The sequence below is a fragment of the Bombina bombina genome, chromosome 6 (assembly GCF_027579735.1).
Source record: "Bombina bombina isolate aBomBom1 chromosome 6, aBomBom1.pri, whole genome shotgun sequence".
In the NCBI taxonomy this organism is placed as follows: domain Eukaryota; kingdom Metazoa; phylum Chordata; class Amphibia; order Anura; family Bombinatoridae; genus Bombina; species Bombina bombina.
The window spans coordinates 741,246,252-741,272,366 of NC_069504.1; the positions used below are offsets into that span (position 1 = coordinate 741,246,252).

The following is a 26,115-nucleotide window of genomic DNA, read 5'->3' on the forward strand; positions in this document are numbered from 1 at the left end:
AAGAGCATTGAAGATTGTCCTCAGCTCTAGAATATTTATGGGAAGAATCGACTCTTCCCAAGACCATAGACCCTGAGCCTTCAACGAACCCCAGACAGCTCCCCATCCCAGCAGACTGGTATCCGTGGTCACGATCATCCAGGTAGGCCTGCGAAAACAGGTTCCCTGAGAGAGAAGATCTTGAGACAACCACCACGGAAGAGAATCTCTTGCAGCCTCATCTAGAACAATCTTTGGGGACAGATCCGTATAATCCCTGTTCCACTGCCTGAGCATGCATAACTGCAGAGGTCTGAGATGGAACCGAGCAAATGGAATAATGTCCATGACTGAAACCATCAGACCAATAATCTCCATACACTGGGCCACCAACGTCCGAGGAGAGGACTGAAGAGCAAGGCATGAATTGAACATTTTTTATTTCCTTGCCTCTGTCAAAAAAAATCTTCATTTCTAGAGAATCTATAATGGTTCCCAATAGGGCTGAAACAACTTATCGACACAATCGATAATAATCTTTAATGAAAATAGTCGTCAACGATTTTCATTATCGATTAGTTGATCTGTCGATTAGTTGGGCTGCTTGCAGCACGCAGCCACGCTAGAGAAGGCGTGCCTATTGCTGAGCGGGGAAGAGATCAGAAAAGACGTGTAGGAAGAGAGAAGTGAAGTCAGAAGAAGTGCGATAGAGAAGAAAACTGCAGGATGTAATTATTATCCGTGACCGATCCAGCTTTCAGGTCAGCTGATGTGTGTGCAGGAAACTGACAGTGTCAGAGATAATAAACTTCCCGGTATACCCGAGCATACTTTGGGGCATTGTGGGACAAGAACCTTTATGTTGGAAGTGATCGGTACATTTAAAAGCTGCTAGTGGTTATTGATATTATTAGCTGTAGCTGGCTGCCACTTAACGCTGCTTATTACAGCTGCTATTGTATGAACTGCTGACTCTGTGACTCCAAATGATTAATAATGTTCTTTTTGCTAATTATATTTTTTGTTGTATGCTCAGTTCGAGCTTTTCTTGGCTTTAGAGTTAGATAAAAAAAAAAAAACAGTCAGGCCAGAGCTAATGGATTATCTCTTCTTGGGTCTCAGCAAGTTACTTGATCCGGACACTCACCTTGGCCCCTCCCCTTCCATGCGATCCGGTCCGATGCCCGCAAACTCCTCACACCTTATGCGATCCTAACAGAAGCAGTGTTGTTTGCAGTCAGCAGTGGATGTTTTTTTTATATAAAAATAGAGCTGTCTGTTAGGATCGCATGGGGTGTGAGGAGATTGCGGGGACCAGATCGCATGGAAGGGGAGGGGCCAAGGTGAGGGTCCGGATCAAGTAACTTGCTGAGACTCAAGGAGAGATAATCCATTAGCTCTGGCCTGACTGTTTTTTTATCTAACTCTAAAGCCAAGAGAAGCTCGAACCGAGCATACAATAAAAAATATAATTGGCAAAAAGAACATTATTAATCATTTGGAGTCACTGAGTCAGCAGTTCATACAATAGCAGCTGTAATAATAAGCAACATTAAGTAGCAGCCAGCTACAGCTAATAATATCAATAACCAAAAGCAGCTTTTAAATGTATCGATCACTTCCAACATAAAGGTTCTTGTCCCACAATGCCCTCTGTTTTTTTCTGATCTAAACTAGTCTAAAGCCAAGAGAAGCATTACCTTTCTCTTGCAAGTTAGTGGTTAAATAAGCCACCATATACATGGAAGGGTTAGACATGGGGTTGAACAGTGCTCTGAAAGCAAAGATAAAAGTGGCACACATAGTGAAATCAGCAAGCGGGAAACCAACAAAGAACAAAAAATGAAATATTGAAGTAATTGAGTTATTTTTCCCATTTTGTGAATAGAATACATCCTGCACAATTTATTTTTGGAGGATATCTGAAATATTTATAATAAAAAATATTTAGAACTAACTGAGCACAAATACTAATTGATATGCTATTGCTTGTGTAAAATACTGGGTCTATTCTTTTTACAGCATGAGTGAGTCAGAATCAGACTCTCTCCCACCCTGCAGTCATACTGTGCCCCCAGAATCAGATTAAAACCCTTACACCCTGCAGTCATGATTTAACACCTACTCTGAATTTCAAATAAGTAAGCATTGTTTTTTTCTGACAAATTATTTTTTTCTTCTCCCATTTGCCGGCCACCTATATCATCATGTGACAGACGTCACATCAGCCAGTCGCAGACTAGTATACGTATTCCCTGTAAGTTGTTTTTTTTTAATAGTTTTTTTTTTAACCGATTAATCGAAATAATACATCGACCAACTAATCGATTATGAAAATAATCGTTAGTTGCAGCCCTAGTTCCCAAGAATAGCACTATTGTAGCCGGAATCAAGGTACTTTTTCCTAAATTCACCTTCCAACCGTGTGAGCGCAGAAAAGACAACAACTCTGTGTGGGAGCTTGCTAGTTGAAAAGATGGCGTCTGAACTAGAAAGTGGTCCAGATAAGGAGCTACCGCAAACCCCTGCAATCTGAGCACTGTCAGTAACGCACCCAGGACCTTTGAGAACACCCTGGGCGCAGTCGCAATACCAAACGGAAGAGCCACAAACTGAAAATGCTTGTCTAGAAAAGCAAATCTCAGAAACTTGTGATGTTCCTTGTGGATGGGAATATGCAGATACGCATCCTTCAAATCTACCGTAGTCATGAATTGACGCTCTTGAACCAGAGGAAGAATTGACCGAATAGTTTCCATCTTGAAAGACAGAACTCTGAGAAACTTGTTTACACACTTGAGATCTAGGATGGGTCTGAAAGTTCCCTCCTTTTTTGGAACGATAAACAGATTGGAATAGAAACCTATTCCCTGCTCCTGGACTGGAACAGGAACGATCACTCCCATGTTGGAAAGATCCTGAACACAACTTAAGAATGCCTTTCTTTTTATCTGGTCTACAGGTAACCAGGAAAGAAGACACCTGCCTCCAGGAAGAAAAGTTTTTAACTCGAGTTTGTATCCCCGTGACACAATATCTACCACTCAAGGATCTGGAACATCTCAAACCCAGGCTTGAGCGAAAAATGAAAGCCTCCCCCCCACGAGATCCATTCCCGGATCGGGGGCAGACCCTTCATGCCGACTTTGAGTCAGCAGCAGGCTTCTTAGCTTGCTTCCCCTTGCTCCAGTACTGATTGGACTTCCAAGAGGACTTTGACTGATCCAGCTTGGAGGAGGAAGAAGTTATGAAAGGAACGAAAATTACTCTGACGACCCTTCTGTTTATTTCTCTTATCCTGAGGGAGAGAATGCTCCTTCCCTCCAGTAATATCAGAAATAATCTCAGTCAAACCTGGCTCGAACAAGGTCTTACCCTTGTAAGGAATGGATAAAAGCTTAGATTTAGATGATGCATCCGCAGACCAGGACTTTAACCATAAAGCCCTGTGCGCCAGAACAGCAAAGTCAGAAATCTTTGCTCCTAATTTAATGACCTGTAAAGAAGCATCCGCAATAAAAGAATTAGCCAATTTTAAAGCCCTAATTCTATCCTGAATCTCTTCAAGAGAGAGGAGTATCCTGCTGAATAGAATCAGACAATGCATCAAACCAATATGCAGCCGAACTGGTAATCGTAGCAATACACACAGCAGGCTGCCATTGAAACCCCTGGTGAACATACATCCTTTTAAGCAAAGCCTCCAACTTCTTATCCATGGGATCCTTAAAAGAACAACTATCCTCAATAGGAATAGTGGTCCTCTTGGCCAAAGTGGAAATAGCTACCTTAGGAATCGTCTGCCAAGATTCCTTAATAGAATCTGCAATAGAAAACAACTTCCTAAAAATAGGCGAAGGTGAAAAAGGAATTCCAGGCTTCTCCCATTCCCGTGTAATAATCTCTGAAACACGATCTAGAACAGGAAAAACTTCCGCCACAGAAGGAACCTCAAAAAACGTATTAAGTTTACTAGCCTTCTTGGGAGTAACTATTACCGTTGAATCAGAGTCATCCAAGGTAGCCAAAACCTTCCTGAGTAACAAACGAAGGTGCTCCAGCTTAAGTCTGAAAGAAACAACCTCAGAATCAGCAGAAGGAATTACGCTATTAAAGTCTAAAATTTCACCCTCAGACGCTACTGAAGTATCTTTCTCCTCAGACCTAAAGGAAGAAACATTTGACATAACTCCAACAGAGTCAGAAACCTCATACTTCATTTTGCGCTTCCCCTGCAATACAGGAAAAGCAGACAAAGCCTCAGATACAGCAGAGGATATGTTAGTAGCCATATCCTGCAAAGAAAAACCAACCTGAGACGAAACGCAGGGCACTGCATGAGAAGAGGATTGAGATTGGGATGTTTGGGGAGAAAGCTGCGCAACATCTTGAACAGGAGACTCCTGAACAACATTCTCCTTAGAAAATGAAGGCTCTGAATCAAAAAGCCTATCCCTGTAATGTAATGTTCTCTCTATACATGAGGAACAAAAAAGGAGGCTCCACATTAGCATCTAAACATAGATTGCAAGTAACAGCTTGCAAGTCCTCTTGGTCCATCTCAAACACACCTAAAATAAAAAATAAAAATCTTGAAATTTTTTAGATAGAAATAAAAAACGTTAATATCCCTTTAAGAAAAAGTATTAAAACACCACACAATTAACCCAGGACCCCTGCAGCACACCTCTACGTGATCTCCTCCAACCAAATACCAAAATTAACCCCATAAGTGCTGAAAAAATTCTGAGCTCCTCCATCAGAAAAATAAAAGTAGCACTTACCTCCATCACAGTCTGCCCGGCAGCAGGGCAGCTCACAAGGTTTGAAAGGCTTCATCCCTCACATCGACCTGTGGAAAAGCAAAAAAAGACCAAGTAAACCTACTTAAACCTTTTAAAATAAGGGCAGCAAAAGACTGATTGGGAGGCACAGTGGGGATTATACCCCACAAGTTCCCAAATGCTTAAAAGCCACCACTGCTCTACTGAAGAGACTGACATGGATTACGGCTACACCCCAGGAAAACAGAGCAAACCTGCTCTGCTTAAAAATAACAAAGTCTTGATTGAAGAATCAGACACCTAACTTTACCCATCCTTGCAATTGAAACAAAGAGAATGACTGGGGGTTGTGGGTAAGGGAGTAAGCTTTGCTGTGGTGCTCTTTGCCTCCTTCTGCTGGACAGGAGTGATATTCCCAATAGTAATTATGATGATCCGTGGACTCACTGTGTCATTAGAAAGAAACAAATTATGCTTACCAGATAATTTCATTTTCTTCTGTATGAGGAGAGTCCACGGCGTCATTCCTTACTTATGGGAAATACTGAACCTGGCCACTAGGAGGAGGCAAAGACACCCCAGCCAAAGGCTTAAATACTTCCCCCACTCCCCTCATCCCCCAGTCATTCTGCCGAGGGAACAAGGAACAGTAGGAGAAATATCAGGGTATAAATGGTGCCAGAAGAACAAAACAAAAATTTTGGTCCCCCCAACGGAGAAACGGGTGGGAGCCGTGGACTCTCCTCATACAGAAGGAAAGGAAATTATCTGGTAAGCATAATTTATTTTTTCCATCTTAATATGAGGAGAGTCCACGGCTTCATTCCTTATTTGTGGGAAACATATACCCAAGCTCTAGAGGACACTAAATGAAACAAAAGGGTAAAAAAAAAAAAAGAGAGGCGGACCCTATTCTGAGGACACCACAGTCTGCAAAATCTTTCTCCCTAAAGATGCTTCAGCCGAAGCAAAAACGTCAAACTTGTAAAATTTTGAAAAAGTATGCAAGGACCACCAGGTAGCCGCCTTACAAATCTCCTCCTTAGAGGCCTCATTCTTGAAGGCCCAAGAGGAAGCCACAGCTCTAGTTGAATGAGACTTAATCCTCTGATGAGGTTTATGTCCCGCGGTTTCATATGCTAAGCGAATAATGCTCCTCAACCAAAAAGATAAGGAAGTGGACGAGGTCTTCTGCCCCTTACGCTTACCAGAATATACAACAAACAAAGAAGAAGTCTGTCTAAACTCCTTAGCAGCTTGAAGATAGAACCTCAAGGCCCGAACCACATACAAATTATGAAGTAACCACTCCTTCGAAGAAGGGGGTTAGGACACAAGGAAGGAACAACAATCTCCTGATTTATGTTGTGATCAGAAACAACCTTAGGAAGAAAACCTAACCCAGTACGAAGAACAGCCTTATCAGCATGGGATACTAGGGGGCTCACATTGCAAGGCAGCCATCTCAGATACTCTGCGTGCCACAGCAATAGCCAGTAAAAAGAGAACCTTCCAAGATAGTAATTTAATGTCAAGGCCGTGCATAGGCTCAAACGGAGCCCTCTGCAAAACCTTAAGAACAGGATTTAAACTCCAAGGAGGAGCACTAGGTTGGAACAGCGATCTGATTCTCGTCAGAGCCTGAACAAAAGACTGGACATCTGGAAGCTCGGCGAGCCTCTTGTGCAGTAAAACAGATAGGGCCGAAATCTGTCCCTTAAGGGAGCTAGCCGAAAGGCCCTTCTCCAGACCATCCTGGAGAAAGGAAAGAATCCTGGAAACCCTGATCTTATGCCAGGGATTTCCACCAGAATAAGTAGGTCCTCCACACCTTATGATAGATGCAACGAGTAACAGACTTACAAGCTTGAATGAGAGTATCAATAACTCTCTCAGAAAAACCTCTCTTGGCTAGGACTAAGCGTTCAATCTCCCCGCAGTCAGCCTCAGAGAATATAAATTTTGATGAACAAAAGGACCTTGTTCCAGCAGCAGATCCCTGAGACAAGGTAACCTCCATGGAGGAGATGAGGACATCCCCACCAGATCCGCGAACCACATCCTCCGAGGCCACAATGGAGCAATTAGAATCACTGATGCTCGCTTCTGCTTGATGCGGGCCACCACATGAGGTAGAAGTGGTAATAGCGGGAAAATGTAGATCAGACTGAACCTGCAAGGCACTGCTAATGCATCTATTAGCTCCGCATGAGGATCCCTGGAGCTGGGACGCCATGAGATCTATCTCCGGTGTCCCCCATCTGCTGCAAATCTCTGCAAAATGGAGAGACCATTCTTCTGGATGAAAAGATTGTCTGCTGAGGAAATCCGCTTCCCAGTTGTCCACACCCGGAATGTGGATCGCTGACAGCGAGCAGTTGTGGCCCTCCGCCCATTCCAGAATCCAAGATACTTCCCTCATTGCTAGGGAGCTCCTCGTTCCCCCCTGATGGTTGATGTAAGCCACCGAGGTTATATTGTCCGATTGGAATATGATAAACTGGGTCGAACCCAGAAGGGGCCAAGCCTTCAGAGCATTAAATATCGCTTGAAGTTCCAAGATGTTGATCGGGAGGAGGGATTCCTCTCCAGTCCACAGGCCCTATTATGCCTTCCTGGCACCCATCCTGTGAGACTCGCATCCGTAGTCATAATCTTTCAGGATGGTCTCAAGAAGGATGTCCCTTGGGACAGGTGATCTGGACAGAGCCACCAGGAGAGCGATTCTCTCGACCGGCTGTCTAGAGAAATCTGTTGAGACAGATCTGAATGATGCACAGCTGAAGAGGTCTGAGATGGAATCTGGCAAAGGGGATGATGTCCATGCAGGAAACCATGAGCCCAATTACCTCCATACACCGAGCCACAGATGGACTGAAGGAGGTCTGGAGGGCAAAACAATTGGAAGTTAGCTTGTAACGTCTCTGGTCTGTAAGAAATATCCTTATGGATATGGAGTCTATTATCGTACCCAGGAACTCCACCCTGGTACTGGGAATAAGATAACTATTTTCTAAGTTTATCTTCCATCCATGAGATCGAAGAAGAGAACGAAGGGATTTCAAATGGTCCTCTGCTAGAAGACAGTTTGGTGCTTGAACCAAAAACAGAATTTATGTTTACCTGATAAATTACTTTCTCCAACGGTGTGTCCGGTCCACGGCGTCATCCTTACTTGTGGGATATTCTCTTCCCCAACAGGAAATGGCAAAGAGCCCAGCAAAGCTGGTCACATGATCCCTCCTAGGCTCCGCCTACCCCAGTCATTCGACCGACGTTAAGGAGGAATATTTGCATAGGAGAAACCATATGATACCGTGGTGACTGTAGTTAAAGAAAATAAAACATCAGACCTGATTAAAAAACCAGGGCGGGCCGTGGACCGGACACACCGTTGGAGAAAGTAATTTATCAGGTAAACATAAATTCTGTTTTCTCCAACATAGGTGTGTCCGGTCCACGGCGTCATCCTTACTTGTGGGAACCAATACCAAAGCTTTAGGACACGGATGAAGGGAGGGAACAAATCAGGTCACCTAAATGGAAGGCACCACGGCTTGCAAAACCTTTCTCCCAAAAAATAGCCTCAGAAGAAGCAAAAGTATCAAACTTGTAAAATTTGGTAAAAGTGTGCAGTGAAGACCAAGTCGCTGCCCTACATATCTGATCAACAGAAGCCTCGTTCTTGAAGGCCCATGTGGAAGCCACAGCCCTAGTGGAATGAGCTGTGATTCTTTCAGGAGGCTGCCGTCCGGCAGTCTCGTAAGCCAATCTGATGATGCTTTTAATCCAAAAAGAGAGAGAGGTAGAAGTTGCTTTTTGACCTCTCCTGTTACCAGAATAAACAACAAACAAGGAAGATGTTTGTCTAAAATCCTTTGTAGCATCTAAATAGAATTTTAGAGCGCGAACAACATCCAAATTGTGCAACAAACGTTCCTTCTTCGAAACTGGTTTCGGACCCAAAGAAGGCACGACTATCTCCTGGTTAATGTTTTTGTTAGAAACAACTTTTGGAAGAAAACCAGGTTTAGTACGTAAAACCACCTTATCTGCATGGAACACCAGATAAGGAGGAGAACACTGCAGAGCAGATAATTCTGAAACTCTTCTAGCGGAAGAAATTGCAGCCAAAAACAAAACTTTCCAAGATAATAACTTAATATCAACGGAATGTAAGGGTTCAAACGGAACCCCCTGAAGAACTGAAAGAACTAAGTTGAGACTCCAAGGAGGAGTCAAAGGTTTGTAAACAGGCTTGATTCTAACCAGAGCCTGAACAAAGGCTTGAACATCTGGCACAGCTGCCAGCTCTTTGTGAAGTAACACAGACAAGGCAGAAATCTGTCCCTTCAAGGAACTTGCAGATAATCCTTTCTCCAATCCTTCTTGAAGAAAGGATAGAATCCTAGGAATCTTTACCTTGTCCCAAGGGAATCCTTTAGATTCACACCAACAGATATATTTTTTCCATATTTTGTGGTAAATTTTTCTAGTTACAGGCTTTCTGGCCTGAACAAGAGTATCAATAACAGAATCTGAGAACCCTCGCTTTGATAAGATCAAGCGTTCAATCTCCAAGCAGTCAGCTGGAGTAGGACCAGATTCGGATGTTCGAACGGACCTTGAACAAGAAGGTCTCGTCTCAAAGGTAGCTTCCATGGTGAAGCCGATGACATATTCACCAGATCTGCCTACCAAGTCCTGCGTGGTTACGCAGGAGCTATCAAGATCACCTACGCCCTCTCCTGATTGATCCTGGCTACCAGCCTGGGGATGAGAGGAAACGGCGGGAATACATAAGCTAGGTTGAAGGTCCAAGGTGCTACTAGTGCATCTACTAGAGTCGCCTTGGGATCCCTGGATCTGGACCCGTAGCAAGGAACCTTGAAGTTCTGACGAGAGGCCATCAGATCCATGTCTGGAATGCCCCACAGTTGAGTGATTTGGGCAAAGATTTCCGGATGGAGTTCCCACACCCCCGGATGCAATGTCTGACGAATCAGAAAATCCGCTTCCCAAGTTTCCACTCCTGGGATGTGGATTGCAGACAGGTGGCAGGAGCGAGTCTCCGCCCATTGAATGATTTTGGTCACTTCTTCCATCGCCAGGGAACTCCTTGTTCCCCCCTGATGGTTGATGTACGCAACAGTCGTCATGTTGTCTGATTGAAACCGTATGAACTTGGCCCTCGCTAGCTGAGGCCAAGCCTTGAGAGCATTGAATATCGCTCTCAGTTCCAGAATATTTATCGGTAGAAGAGATTCTTCCCGAGACCAAAGACCCTGAGCTTTCAGGGATCCCCAGACCGCGCCCCAGCCCATCAGACTGGCGTCGGTCGTGACAATGACCCACTCTGGTCTGCGGGAGGTCACCCCTAGCGACAGGTTGTCCAGGGACAGCCACCAACGGAGTGAGTCTCTGGTCCTCTGATTTACTTGTATCTTCGGAGACAAGTCTGTATAGTCCCCATTCCACTGACTGAGCATACACAATTGAAATGGTCTTAGATGAATGCGCGCAAAAGGAACTATGTCCATTGCCGCTACCATCAAACCTATCACTTCCATGCACTGTGCTATGGAAGGAAGAGGAACGGAAGGAAGTATCCGACAAGAGTTTAGAAGTTTTGTTTTTCTGGTCTCTGTCAGAAAAATCCTCATTTCTAAGGAGTCTATTATTGTTCCCAAGAAGGGAACTCTTGTCGACGGAGATAGAGAACTCTTTTCCACGTTCACTTACCATCCGTGAGATCTGAGAAAGGCCAGGACTATGTCCGTGTGAGCCTTTGCTTGAGGAAGGGACGACGCTTGAATCAGAATGTCGTCCAAGTAAGGTACTACAGCAATGCCCCTTGGTCTTAGCACCGCCAGAAGGGACCCTAGTACCTTTGTGAAAATCCTTAGAACAGTGGCTAATCCGAAAGGAAGCGCCACGAACTGCTAATGCTTGTCCAGGAATGCGAACCTTAGGAACCGATGATGTTCCTTGTGGACAGGAATATGTAGATACGCATCCTTTAAATCCACCGTGGTCAAGAATTGACCTTTCTGGATGGAAGGATTGTTCGAATGGTTTCCATTTTGGACGATGGAACCTTGAGAAACTTGTTTAGGATCTTGAGATCTAAGATTGGTCTGAACGTTCCCTCTTTTTTGGGAACTACGAACAGATTGGAGTAGAACCCCATCCCTCGTTCTTTTAATGGAACAGGATGAATCACTTCCAGAAGATAACCTTGGAAGACTATTTCTAGCGCCCAAGGATCCAGAACATCTCTTGCCCAAGCCTGAGTGAAGAGAGAGAGTCTGCCCCCACCAAATCCGGTCCCGGATCGGGGGCCCGCATCTCATGCTGTCTTGGGAGCAGTGGCAGGTTTCTTGGCCTGCTTTCCTTTGTTCCAGCCTTGCCTTGGTCTCCAGGCTGGATTGGCTTGAGAAGTATTACCCTCCTGCTTAGAGGACGTAGCACTTGGGGCTGGTCCGTTTCTGCGAAAGGGACGAAAATTAGGTTTATTTTTGGCCTTGAAAGACCTATTCTGAGGAAGGGCGTGGCCCTTGCCCCCAGTGATATCAAAGATAAACTCTTTCAAGTCAGGGCCAAACAGTGTTTTCCCCTTGAAAGGAATGTCAAACAATTTGTTCTTGGAAGACGCATCCGCTGACCAAGATTTTAACCAAAGCGCTCTGCGCGCCACAATAGCAAACCCAGAATTTTTCGCCGCTAACCTAGCCAATTGCAAGGTGGCGTCTAGGGTGAAAGAATTAGCCAATTTAAGAGCACGAATTCTGTCCATAATCTCCTCATAAGAAGAAGAATTACTAATAATCGCCTTTTCTAGCTCATCGCACCAGAAACACGCGGCTGTAGTGACAGGGACAATGCATGCAATTGGTTGTAGAAGGTAACCTTGCTGAACAAACATCTTTTTTAGCAAACCTTCTAATTTTTTATCCATAGGATCTTGGAAAGCACAACTATCTTCTATGGGTATAGTGGTGCGCTTGTTTAGAGTAGAAACCGCCCCCTCGACCTTGGGGACTGTCTGCCATAAGTCCTTTCTGGGGTCGACTATAGGAAACAATTTTTTAAATATGGGGGGAGGTACGAAAGGTACACCGGGCCTATCCCATTCTTTATTAACAATGTACGCCACCCGCTTGAGTATAGGAAAAGCTTCGGGGGGCCCCGGGGCCTCTAGGAACTTGTCCATTTTACATAGTGTTTCTGGAATGACCAGATAATCACAATCATCCAAATTGGATAACACCTCCTTAAGCAGAGCGCGGAGATGTTCCAACTTAAATTTAAAAGTAATCACATCAGGTTCAGCTTGTTGAGAAATTTTTCCTGAATCTGAAATTTCTCCCTCAGACAAAACCTCCCTGGCCCCCTCAGACTGGTGTAGGGGCCCTTCAGAAACAATATCATCAGCGGCCTCATGCTCTTCAGTATTTTCTAAAACAGAGCAGTCGCGCTTTCGCTGACAAGTGGGCATATTGGCTAAAATGTTTTTGATAGAATTATCCATTACAGCCGTTAATTGTTGCATAGTAAGGAGTATTGGCGCGCTAGATGTACTAGGGGCCTCCTGTATGGGCAAAACTGGTGTAGACGAAGGAGGGGATGATGCAGTACCATGCTTACTCCCCTCACTTGAGGAATCATCTTGGGCATCATTTTTACTAAATTTATTATGACATAAATCACATCTATGTAAATGAGAAGGAACCTTGGCTTCCCCACAGTCAGAACACAATCTATCTGGTAGTTCAGACATGTTAAACAGGCATAAACTTGATAACAAAGCACAAAAAACGTTTTAAAATAAAACCGTTACTGTCACTTTAAATTTTAAACTGAACACACTTTATTACTGCAATTGCGAAAAAGTATGAAGGAATTGTTCAAAATTCACCAAAATTTCACCACAGTGTCTTAAAGCCTTAAAAGTATTGCACACCAAATTTGGAAGCTTTAACCCTTAAAATAACGGAACCGGAGCCGTTTTTATATTTAACCCCTTTACAGTCCCTGGAATCTGCTTTGCTGAGACCCAACCAAGCCCAAAGGGGAATACGATACCAAATAATGCCTTCAGAAAGACTTTTCTAAGTATCAGAGCTCCACACACATGCAGCTGCATGTCATGCTGTTCTCAAAAACAAGTGCGCCATACCGGCGCGAAAATGAGGCTCTGACTATGATTAGGGAAAGCCCCAATAGAATAAAGTGTCTAAAACAGTGCCTGCCGATATTATTTTACAAAAAATACCCAGATTAAATGATTCCTCAAGGCTAAATATGTGTAAATATGATCGATTTAGCCCAGAAAATGTCTACAGTCTTAATAAGCCCTTGTGAAGCCCTTATTTACTGTGCGAATAAAAATGGCTTACCGGATCCCATAGGGAAAATGACAGCTTCCAGCATTACATCGTCTTGTTAGAATGTGTCATACCTCAAGCAGCAAAAGACTGCTCACTGTTCCCCCAACTGAAGTTAATTCCTCTCAACAGTCCTGTGTGGAACAGCCATGGATTTTAGTAACGGTTGCTAAAATCATTTTCCTCATACAAACAGAAATCTTCATCTCTTTTCTGTTTCAGAGTAAATAGTACATACCAGCACTATTTTAAAATAACAAACTCTTGATTGAATAATAAAAACTACAGTTAAACACTAAAAAACTCTAAGCCATCTCCGTGGAGATGTTGCCTGTACAACGGCAAAGAGAATGACTGGGGTAGGCGGAGCCTAGGAGGGATCATGTGACCAGCTTTGCTGGGCTCTTTGCCATTTCCTGTTGGGGAAGAGAATATCCCACAAGTAAGGATGACGCCGTGGACCGGACACACCTATGTTGGAGAAATATCGTCTAAGTGCGGCGCCACTGCAATCCCTCTGGTTCTGGCCACTGCGAGCAGAGCCCCTAGAACCTTTGTAAAAACTTTTGGAGCAGTAGCTAGGCCAAACGGAAGTGCAATAAACTGGAAGTGCTGGTCCAAGAATGCAAATCTTAGGAACTTGAAGTGTTCCTTGTGTATAGGGACGTGAAGGTAGGCATCCTTCAGGTCTATCGTGGTCATAAATTGTCCTTCCTGGACTAAAAGGAAGAATTGACCTTATTGTCTCCATCTTGAACGAGGGGACAGACAAGAATTTGTTTAAACACTTTAGGTCCAGAATTGGACGAAAAGTACCCTCCTTCTTTGGGACCAAAAACAGGTTTGAGTAGTATCCCAGACCTCTCTCTGCTGGAGGTACCGGTACAATAACCCCCAGGGCGGAGATATCGCTCACACACCCTAGAAAAGCCTCTCTCTTTCCTGGCCTTGAAGACAGGTTTGATAAGAGAAATCTGCCCCTGGGAGAAAGACTTGAAACCTATCCTGTATCCCTGAGCGATGACCTCCAGTACCCACGGGTCTTGCACGTCCCCAAACCAAGCTTCTGAAAAGAGTGACAGTCTGCTCCCTACCAGATCCAAAGCCGGATCAGGGGCCGCCCCTTCATGCCGACTTTGACTCTGCGGGCTTCTTATTCTGCTTGGATTTATTCCATGACTGAGGAGGTTTCCAAGTTACCTTGGACTGCTCCGGCTTTCCAGAGGGCTGCTGACGTTGGGATTTGTCCAAACCAAAAGAATGAAAATAAGGACCTTGTCTCTTAGGTTTGTTCTTCTTATCGTGCAGTAAAAAGGCACCTTTGCCTCCAGTAACAGTGGATATGATAGAGTCCAGGCCAGGACCAAAAAGAATCTTTCCCTTAAATGGGAAAGAAAGAAGTCTAGAATTCGAAGTCATGTCGGCAGACCAAGACTTCAGCCAGAGTGCCCTACGGGTTAGCACAGAAAAACCTGAAGCCTTGGTGTTCAGGCGAATAATCTGCATATTTGCATCACAAATAAACAAATTAGCTACCCTTAAGGCCTTACTTCTTTCCTGTATCGGGTCGAGGGGACCCTCAACCTCGATCAACTCAGATAAGGAGTCGCACCAGTAGGTAGCCGCTCCAGCAACAACAGCCGCTGCCGGTTGAAACAAATATTCCGTATGCTGAAACATTTTTCTTAATAGAGTTTCCAGCTTATTATCAATGGGCTCTTTAAACGACAAACTATCCTCAAGCGGGATAGTAGTGCGCATAGCAAGTGTGGAGATAGCACAGTCTACTTTAGGGACGGAACTCCACAACTCCAACTGAGAGTCCAGAACCGGGAACAATTTCTTAAAGGAAGTAGAAGGGGAAAAAGAAGAACAGAGTCTTTCCCATTCATTCTAAATAATGTTCGCCATCTTTACGTGAACCGGAAAGTCTGTGGTACAAACCTGTCCTCGTAGACCTTATCTAATTAAGGAATACAAGGTTTCTCAGGTAATTTAGGTTCTGGAACCTCTAAAGTAGCCAAAACTTCCTTTACCAGAAAGCGAAAGTGTTCAATCCTAAATCTAAAGTCTCGTTCTTCCGCAGCTGGAGGCATAGAGGCAGCAGGTTCCGACCCAGAAAGAGCATCCTCTGAAGTATCAGAAGCATCTTCATCATCGTATAATCTTGTATCAGATGAATCCAATAAGCTAGTAGATGACCCCTGGGAAGGATAACAAAATGTAACCTTTCGCTTGCACTTAGCAGGGAGAGGTAAAGCACTAAAGGCCGCAGACACTGCCGTCTGTAACTGTTGAGTAAAGTTTGGTGGTAAAAGGGCACCTCCAGATGGAGGAATAGGAGTGCTACGGGTAGCTGCATGTGTATTAGGAGATGACTGTAGGGTGCACACCTCACGGGACGGAGACTCCTCAGAGGTAGAAGGCTCAGTAGTACTAAACATATTAATCTTATCAAAGAAAGCTACTTTATCAAGGCATGTGGAACATAATTGAGCAGGCTGGTATACCGTGGCCTCCTCACAGTATAGACAGGCATTAGATTTAGGTAAAGAGGGAGTACCCTCTAACGTATCAGAGTCCACCATAACTTGCACTTATAAAAAGGACTAAAGACAAAGATAAATGGCACCTTTATACCCCCAATGGCTAGGGCACTCACCACCTCCTATGACCCAGGCCCAAGAGAGAAACCGCTTTGTCTCCAGACAAACGCACGGTCAGGAAGAAGATAATTAATGTGACCACACCCGATCACGTGGTGCGCCATGCAGGACCGCCCCTGCACCACTGAAAGCGTGCCAAGCCTAACAGGCTGCGCAGCGCTCCAAAATGAAAGTAAAACCTGTACGTTCCAACATCTGCCTGAGCCTCATCTCACACATGTCACAGCATAAACACAATATTTAAAATATGTGATTAATCCCTCATGTTCAATAATCCCATTACAGAGACATTAACCCTCAATTCCATTCAGATAAAAGGAGTCATACTGTGACCCTGTCTTCTTGCGTTATCAAATATGTATAAAAAATGAAACAATCTTACTGGGATCTATGTCGTGGAACAGAAACACAGCCTCTCAAGTTTGACAGACTTGTAGCATCACTCCTGACATGGACTTGAGTGATGGAAGCAGGCAGTAAAACTCTGATTTCTTAGGAGCTGTTAATACGAGTCTGGATGGGTTAGCAGAAAGACTTTCCCTGCATCTCCAGACTCTAACATTCATCAATGCTCTCACTGAGAGGCTGACAAGACTACTTAAAACTCCAGTCCCATTCCGAAGAGTACTACCCTCCCTAAGGAACTACTCCGTCCTGTGACGAAAGGCAAAGAATGACTGGGGGATGAGGGGATTGGTGGAAGTATTTAAGCCTTTGGCTAGGGTGTCTTTGCCTCCTCCTTATAGCCAGGTTCAGTATTTCCCACAAGTAAGGAATGAAGCCATGGACTCTCCTCATATTAAGAAGGAAAAAGCGCAGAGAGCTTCTAAGTGTAGCATGAAAACAACACAAACTTTAATTACTTTAAAAGTCAAATTCACACCTACACTTTATGACCTCATAAAAAGTTTGAGGTATTTATACAACTTAAAAAAAAAAAATCAGTTAAAGGAAATATCTCAGCATGTTAAACAAATTACCGTCAATCCCGATTCTCTCCCTCCATCTCTGGATCTCCAAGAGCCGATCCCAGGTTAAGTATATTACACTGCCCTCGTTAAATTATCACTGATAGGCGGTGTCTACTGGGTCTCTATAGGGGGTGGGTGAGATGGTACGCTACCACTAAGGTAGTACTCTCAACTGGTATCCAAGAGGATGTCAAGATAGCGTTACACTGTGATTCCAGAAAATAATGGGCATGGCCTACTGAGTTTCGTGCCCACTACTAGGTTTCTTTAATATGGGTTTGTCCTAAATTTGTCTAATCAATCCATTACAGATCCCACTACTACATTATGTATCAATCTTCACACAATTGACAATTATCTATTATTACATGTTGCAAGGACATAATAGGCTAATGTATGAGCCCATTTTAGTTGTTATTAAATACAATAAATTATATAATAGTGTTTTTTTTTAATGAAATATTATGCGTATGTATTATGCACCCGAAAGCTGTACTATTATTTCCTTGCAGCATATAAGAATAGATTACAGACAATTGTTGTGTGAAGATTGATACATAATGTAGTAGTGGGATCTGTAAAGGATTGATTGGACACATTGATTGGGCAGCCATTGAAGAAGTAGAGAAGGCCCCACAAAACATGTTAGGCCAGGCCCATTATTTTCTGGAATCACAGTGTAACCCTATCCTGACGTTCTCTTGGATACCGGTTGTGAGAGTACTTCGGTAGTGGTAGCATACCATCTCACCCACGGTCCACCCCCTATAGAAACACCGTGGACACCGCCTATCACGGATGATTTAATGAGGGCAATGTAATATACTTACCTGGGATAGGTTCTTTGGAGATACAGAGACAGAGGGAGAGAATCAGGATTGTCAGTACTTTGTTCAACACGCTGAGAAATTCTTTTTACCGTTTTTTTTTAAGCTGTTCATATACCTCAAACTTTTTATGAGGTCACAAAGTGTGGGTGTGAATTTGTCTTTTAAAGTAATTAAAGTCTGTGTTCTTTTCATGCTCTCCTTTCTTGTGATATTTATTTCAGAACTTATATCAAAGCTGCCATTATTACCTCTCCCCTGGGATACCAGGTCTGTTTCTTTAGTCACAACTCTCAACCTTCCCTTCCACTCTGTGATCTCTTACTTCTCTCCTTCATACTAGGTTCAGAAAAGGTAAACCAATCCTTACAAACAGGTGATCGTTCTATTAACACACATATTACTACTGTTACGCCAATAGAGCATTCATTTAATCTCAGATCACTTGTTTTAAAATCATAAATGTGTCAATCCCTTAAAACAATTATGGTCTCTTTATCCCAGACTACACTTGTGTCCATTTACATTGCATAATACCTTGCGGTCAGTCTCAGCAGCCGATATCCTCTCAAGAATACTCTGCACATTGTCTAGTTTGCTCTGTAAGTCAGATATCCGTCGTTCTGCTAGTTTCCTACGTCTCAGGCATCGCAGAGCCTGAGGAAGAGGAGTAAAATGGGACAGAAAGAGGATGACAGAGGCTAAGGGAGATACAAAATATTTAGCAAAGAAAAAAAGCATTTGGACAAATGAGGTAACATAGGAGAACAAAAAAAGGAGTGGGTAAAGACGAAACAAGTAAAAAATAGATAGGGATCTTTATATACTGTTGTATCATTACCTGTTGCTTGTTTCCTGCCTGGCTGTAGCTCCTTGCCTCCTCTTTCAGCCTATAAAGACAGAGAATATGATCGATCTATGCAGCTATGTATGAGAATATGATAGATCTATGCAGCTATGTATGTGAATATGATAGATCTATGCAGCTATGTATGTGAATATGATAGATCTATGCAGCTATGTATGTGAATATGATAGATTTATGCAGCTATGTATGTGAATATGATAGATTTATGCAGCTATGTATGTGAATATGATAGATTTATGCAGCTATGTATGTGAATATGATAGATTTATGCAGCTATGTATGTGAATATGATAGATTTATGCAGCTATGTATGTGAATATGATAGCTCTATGCAGCTTCGTATAAAAGCCTGCAAACTGCATGTATCTTTACAGCTCTTATTGCTGTAATGGGTCTACTTTAAAATGACCATCACTTTTTTCTTGTCTTTGTGCCAGTTCTGGTCATAGTGTTATAACTGCATGATAATCCAGACATAGTTTGGGTTCAAGCATACAGCAGGTTCCACTAAAGGGTCACTAAGCTAGAACCCTTACTGGCCTCTGCAGAGGAGATTGTATAAGGAGAATGTGCATTTAACCTAGAGTAACTTAAAGGGACATTAAATCCCAAATTGTTCTTTCCTGATTCAGATAGAGCATGCAATTTTAAACAACTTTCTAATTTACTTCTATAATTAAGTCAGAAGTCGGTCCATGTCTGGAGCACAATATGGCAGCAGTTGTACAAGACTGTTTTCTATTTGCAAGAGCACTAAATGGCAGCACTATTTCCAACCATTTAGAGCTCCAGACACTAACCTAGGTATCTCTTTAAAAGTACCATGGGAATGAAGCAAATTTGATAATAGAAGTAAATTGGAAATTGTTTCAAATTTGCATGTTCTGTCTGAATCACAAAAGAAAATGTTGGGTTTCATATCCATAACATGGTGGTGCATGTCACTAACCTTTACACTTATTTCTTCAAACAGCTAATATAAATGTAAACATATATCCTGCATATTATAGCTCTAGGCTAATATTTGCTTTGAACACATCATTTTATACAACATTTATTACAAATTGAATGTCCTTTAAAAGCCTGCTTTTCAATTTTGTTTTATTCCAATCTAGGCTGTAGCAATCAAATGGCAACGACTATGACATTTTTAAATTAATATATTCAGTCATTTTGTTTTACATTTAAAGAGACTTAAAATCGAAAATGTTTATTTCATATTTCAGATAAAACATACAATTTTGAACAACTTTGCAATTTAATTCTATTATCAAATTTTCTTGTTATCCTTTGTTGAAAATCAGGAAGGTGAGTTCAAGAGTGTGCATCTGTCTGCAGCATTATATGGCAGCAGTTTTGCAACAATGTTATACGTTAGCAAGAACACTAGATGGCAATACCACTTCCTATCATGTAGTACACTCCAGACATGTGTACGATACCTATCTAGATATCTCTTCAACAAAGAATAACACGAGAACTAAGCAAATTTGTGTTTCATGTCCCTTAAAACCATAAACCATTTTTTTTAAGGAATGTCAAAAGTTTAAATAGGTCTTCAACAAAAGCCACTGAAAATATTTCATGGGTATGTAAACCCTGAAGCCTCTAAACTATGCAGACTGCTTCTAACAACAACTAAACCAGAAATGCTATATTATGTGTATAGTATAAAAACAAACAAACAAAAGGTATGGAACACCTTAACCAGGTAAAATAGTTTACATAGAAAAAGGTATGTGCTCAGAGCTAAGCAGCACTTAGCATGCAGTATATACAGAACGTCTTGCAGATGATGATAACCTTTGTATTTATGACATATATATTAGATCAAAGATTTCTATATATGTTAGATAAAGATGAGTATTGCTAAATATATATAGCAATCAAAAAATGTTTATTCCAATGCACTATTTGGACATGTAAAACGATATACATTACATATTGTGTTATAGGTCACACAATTATAGGATTAACCCATTTTGCTTATGTCTAATGATAGATAGAAAGGGGCAGAAAACATAATTTATGCTTACCTGATAAATTCCTTTCTTCTGTAGTGTGATCAGTCCACGGGTCATCATTACTTCTGGGATATTACTCCTCCCCAACAGGAAGTGCAAGAGGATTCACCCAGCAGAGCTGCATATAGCTCCTCCCCTCTACGTCACTCCCAGTCATTCGACCAAGGACCAACGAGAAAGGAAAAGCCAAGGGTGAAGTGGTGACTGGAGTATAAATTAAAAAATATTTACCTGCCTTAAAAACAGGGCGGGCCGTGGACTGATCACACTACAGAAGAAAGGAATTTATCAGGTAAGCATAAATTATGTTTTCTTCTGTTAAGTGTGATCAGTCCACGGGTCATCATTACTTGTGGGATACCAATACCAAAGCAAAAGTACACGGATGACGGGAGGGATAGGCAGGCTCTTTATACAGAAGGAACCACTGCCTGAAGAACCTTTCTCCCAAAAATAGCCTCCGATGAAGCAAAAGTGTCAAACTTGTAAAATTTGGAAAAAGTATGAAGCGAAGACCAAGTTGCAGCCTTGCAAATCTGTTCAACAGAGGCCTCATTCTTGAAGGCCCAAGTGGAAGCCACAGCTCTAGTAGAATGAGCTGTAATTCTTTCAGGAGGCTGCTGTCCAGCAGTCTCATAAGCTAAACGAATTATGCTACGAAGCCAAAAAGAAAGAGAGGTAGCGGAAGCTTTTTGACCTCTCCTCTTCCCAGAGTAAATGACAAACAGAGAAGACGTTTGTCGAAATTCCTTAGTTGCCTGTAAGTAAAATTTTAGAGCACGGACTACATCCAGGTTGTGCAGTAGACGTTCCTTCTTTGAAGAAGGATTTGGGCATAAAGAAGGAACAACAATCTCTTGATTGATATTCCTGTTAGTAACTACCTTAGGTAAGAACCCAGGTTTAGTACGCAGGACTACCTTATCCGAATGAAAAATCAAATAAGGAGAATCACAATGTAAGGCTGATAATTCAGAGACTCTTCGAGCCGAGGAAATAGCCATTAAAAATAGAACTTTCCAAGATAACAACTTTATATCAATGGAATGAAGGGGTTCAAACGGAACGCCCTGTAAAACATTAAGAACAAAGTTTAAACTCCATGGTGGAGCAACAGTTTTAAACACAGGCTTAATCCTGGCCAAAGCCTGACAAAAAGCCTGGACGTCAGGAACTTCTGACAGACGTTTGTGTAACAGAATGGACAGAGCTGAGATCTGTCCCTTTAATGAACTAGCAGATAAACCCTTTTCTAAACCTTCTTGTAGAAAAGACAATATCCTAGGAATCCTAACCTTACTCCAAGAGTAACCTTTGGATTCACACCAATATAGGTATTTACGCCATATCTTATGGTAAATCTTTCTGGTAACAGGTTTCCTAGCCTGTATTAAGGTATCAATAACTGACTCAGAAAACCCACGTCTTGATAAAATCAAGCGTTCAATTTCCAAGCAGTCAGCTTCAGAGAAGTTAGATTTTGATGTTTGAAGGGACCCTGTATCAGAAGGTCCTGTTTCAGAGGTAGAGACCAAGGTGGACAGGATGACATGTCCACCAGGTCTGCATACCAAGTCCTGCGTGGCCACGCAGGTGCTATTAGAATCACTGATGCTCTCTCTTGTTTGATTCTGGCAATCAATCGAGGAAGCAACGGGAAGGGTGGAAACACGTAAGCCATCCTGAAGTCCCAAGGTGCTGTCAGAGCATCTATCAGGACTGCTCCTGGATCCCTGGATCTGGACCCGTAACGAGGAAGCTTGGCGTTCTGTCGAGACGCCATGAGATCTATCTCTGGTTTGCCCCAACGTCGAAGTATTTGGGCAAAGACCTCCGGATGAAGTTCCCATTCCCCCGGATGAAAAGTCTGACGATTTAAGAAATCCGCCTCCCAGTTCTCCACTCCCGGGATGTGGATTGCTGACAGGTGGCAAGAGTGAGACTCTGCCCAGCGAATTATCTTTGATACTTCCATCATAGCTAGGGAGCTTCTTGTCCCTCCCTGATGGTTGATGTAAGCTACAGTCGTGATGTTGTCCGACTGAAACCTGATGAACCCCCGAGTTGTCAACTGGGGCCAAGCCAGGAGGGCATTGAGAACTGCTCTCAATTCCAGAATGTTTATTGGCAGGAGACTCTCCTCCTGACTCCATTGTCCCTGAGCCTTCAGAGAATTCCAGACGGCACCCCAACCTAGAAGTCTGGTCTGCTGAATGGCATCCCCCTGGACAGATGTGGCCGAGAAAGCCACCATAGAAGAGAATTTCTGGTCTCTTGATCCAGATTCAGAGAAGGGGATAAGTCTGAGTAATCCCCATTCCACTGACTTAGCATGCACAGTTGCAGTGGTCTGAGGTGTAAGCGTGCAAAGGGTACTATGTCCATTGCCGCTACCATTAAGCCGATTACCTCCATGCATTGAGCCACTGACGGGTGTTGAATGGAATGAAGGGTGCGGCAAGCACTTTGAAGTCTTGTTAGCCTGTCCTCTGTCAGGTAAATCTTCATTTCTACAGAATCTATAAGAGTCCCCAGGAAGGGAACTCTTGTGAGTGGAACGAGTGAACTTTTCTTTTCGTTCACCTTCCATCCATGTGACCTTAGAAATGCCAGCACTAACTCTGTATGAGACTTGGCAGTTTGAAAGCTTGAAGCTTGTATCAGAATGTCGTCTAGGTATGGAGCTACCGAGATTCCCCGCGGTCTTAGTACCGCCAGAAGAGCACCCAGAACCTTTGTGAAGATTCTTGGAGCTGTAGCCAATCCGAATGGAAGAGCCACAAACTGGTAATGCCTGTCTAGGAAGGCAAACCTTAGGTACCGATAATGATCTTTGTGAATCGGTATGTGAAGGTAAGCATCTTTTAAATCTACAGTGGTCATGTACTGACCCTCTTGGATCATAGGTAAAATTGTCCGAATAGTCTCCATCTTGAACGATGGAACTCTTAGGAATTTGTTTAGGATCTTTAAGTCCAGGATTGGTCTGAAAGTTCCCTCTTTTTTGGGAACCACAAACAGATTTGAGTAAAACCCCTGTCCCTGTTCCGATCCTGGAACTGGATGGATTACTCCCATTAACAAGAGCTCTTGTACGCAGCGTAGAAACGCCTCTTTCTTTGTCTGAATTGTTGACAATCTTGACAGATGAAATCTCTCTCTTGGAGGAGAGTATTTGAAGTCCAGAAGGTATCCCTGAGATATTATCTCTAGCGCCCAGGGATCCTGAACATCTCTTGCCCAAGCCTGGGCGAAGAGAGAAAGTCTGCCCCCCACTAGATCCGATCCCGGATCGGGGGCCCTCAATTCATGCTGTTTTAGGGGCAGCAGCAGGTTTCCTAGTCTGCTTGCCCTTGTTCCAGGACTGGTTAGGTTTCCAGCCTTGTCTGTAGCGAGCAACAGCTCCTTCCTGTTTTGGTGCAGAGGAAGTTGATGCTGCTCCTGCTTTGAAATTACGAAAGGAACGAAAATTAGACTGTCTAGTCTTGGCTTTGGCTTTGTCCTGAGGCAGGGCATGGCCTTTACCTCCTGTAATGTCAGCGATAATCTCTTTCAACCCGGGCCCGAATAAGGTCTGTCCTTTGAAAGGTATATTAAGCAATTTAGACTTAGAAGTAACATCAGCTGACCAGGATTTTAGTCACAGCGCCCTGCGTGCCTGAATGGCGAATCCTGAATTCTTCGCCGTAAGTTTAGTAAGATGTACTACGGCCTCCGAAATGAATGAATTAGCTAGTTTAAGGACTCTAAGCCTGTCCGTAATGTCGTCCAGAGTAGCTGAACCAATGTTCTCTTCCAGAGACTCAATCCAGAATGCCGCTGCAGCCGTGATCGGCGCAATGCATGCAAGGGGTTGCAATATAAAACCTTGTTGAACAAACATTTTCTTAAGGTAACCCTCTAACTTTTTATCCATTGGATCTGAAAAAGCACAGCTATCCTCCACCGGGATAGTGGTACGCTTAGCTAAGGTAGAAACTGCTCCCTCCACCTTAGGGACCGTTTGCCATAAGTCCCTTGTGGTGGCGTCTATTGGAAACATTTTTCTAAATATCGGAGGGGGTGAGAACGGCACACCGGGTCTATCCCACTCCTTAGTAACAATTTCAGTAAGTCTCTTAGGTATAGGAAAAACCTCAGTACTCGTCGGTACCGCAAAATATTTATCCAACCTACACATTTTCTCTGGTATTGCAACTGTGTTACAATCATTCAGAGCCGCTAACACCTCCCCTAGTAATACACGGAGGTTTTCCAGTTTAAATTTAAAATTTGAAATATCTGAATCCAGTCTGTTTGGATCAGAACCGTCACCCACAGAATGAAGTTCTCCGTCCTCATGTTCTGCCACCTGTGACGCAGTGTCTGACATGGCCCTAATATTATCAGCGCACTCTGTTCTCACCCCAGAGTGATCACGCTTACCTCTTAGTTCTGGTAATTTAGCCAAAACCTCAGTCATAACAGTAGCCATATCCTGTAATGTGATTTGTAATGGCCGTCCAGATGTACTCGGCGCTACAATATCACGCACCTCCCTCTGAGCGGGAGATGTAGGTACTGACACGTGAGGCGAGTTAGTCGGCATAACTCTCCCCTCGTTGTTTGGTGAAATTTGTTCAATTTGTACAGATTGACTTATTTAAAGTAGCATCAATACAGTTAGTACATAAATTTCTATTGGGCTCCACTTTGGCATTGCAACAAATGACACAGGTATCATCCTCTGAATCAGACATGTTTAACACACTCAAAATCAATCCTAGGATTGAAGATTTGTACACCTGGGCAGCACTCTTCCCCTTATTCACGGGTGGCAAAATTGGGCAGAGACTGGATATCTTGGGAGAAAGAGTGCTTGGGGATATTTAAATATCCCCAAGCACTCTTTCTCCCAAGATATCCAGTCTCTGCCCAATTTTGCCACCCGTGAATAAGGGGAAGAGTGCTACCCAGGTGTACAAATCTTCAATCCTAGGATTGATTTTGAGTGGTTCAGTATACAAGTACACAGCACCTCAGCCAAGTTGTTATTAACACAGAATTATAGATACAAACCTAGACAGACTGTATCTATAAACTCAGAGATTAATAGGCTACCCTAATTCCTAACCCTTAGCAGTGCCATTAGTACTTTCGTTTTTTCTATGTTTAACACACTAGCAAATAAACTTGCAACTTGGAAATACAATTCAATTAGAATAATATTAAAACGTACTGTGCCTTTAAGAAGCACAGAAGATCTATGACAGTTGAAAATTAATAAATTGAAACAGTTATAGCCTCAATCCTTGTAAACAACACAACTTTAGCAAAGGTTTAATCCCATTAGCAAAGATAACAAATTCTGAAAGCAGGAAACAAATTACAGAATAAACGTTTTTTATCTCAGTCAAACTATAATTCTCACAGCTCTGCTGAGAGAAATTACCTCCCTCAAAATAAGTTTTGAAGACCCCTGAGCTCTGTAGAGATGAACCGGATCATGCAGGGAATACAATGAGTTGCTGACTGAAATATTTGATGCGTAGTAAAAGCGCCAAAAAACGGCCCCTCCCCCTCATACACAGCAGTGAGGGAGAACAGAAACTGTCAGAAAACAGATTAAG

The 26,115-nt window shown here is 42.9% G+C and overlaps 1 protein-coding gene across 4 annotated transcripts in view; it reads right to left on the reverse strand.

Annotated features, from left to right (window-relative positions):
* Nucleotides 1–26,115, reverse strand: part of CHMP7 (charged multivesicular body protein 7) — a 362,230-nt gene that overhangs the window by 64,015 nt on the left and 272,100 nt on the right. For all 4 annotated transcript variants that reach the window (XM_053717984.1, XM_053717985.1, XM_053717986.1 and 1 more), the window contains 2 exons: nucleotides 18,456–18,504; nucleotides 18,152–18,271 (listed from right to left, as the gene is read on the reverse strand). In XM_053717984.1, the coding sequence (XP_053573959.1) occupies nucleotides 18,152–18,271; nucleotides 18,456–18,504 (169 nt within the window). The remainder of the gene's footprint in view (nucleotides 1–18,151; nucleotides 18,272–18,455; nucleotides 18,505–26,115) is intronic.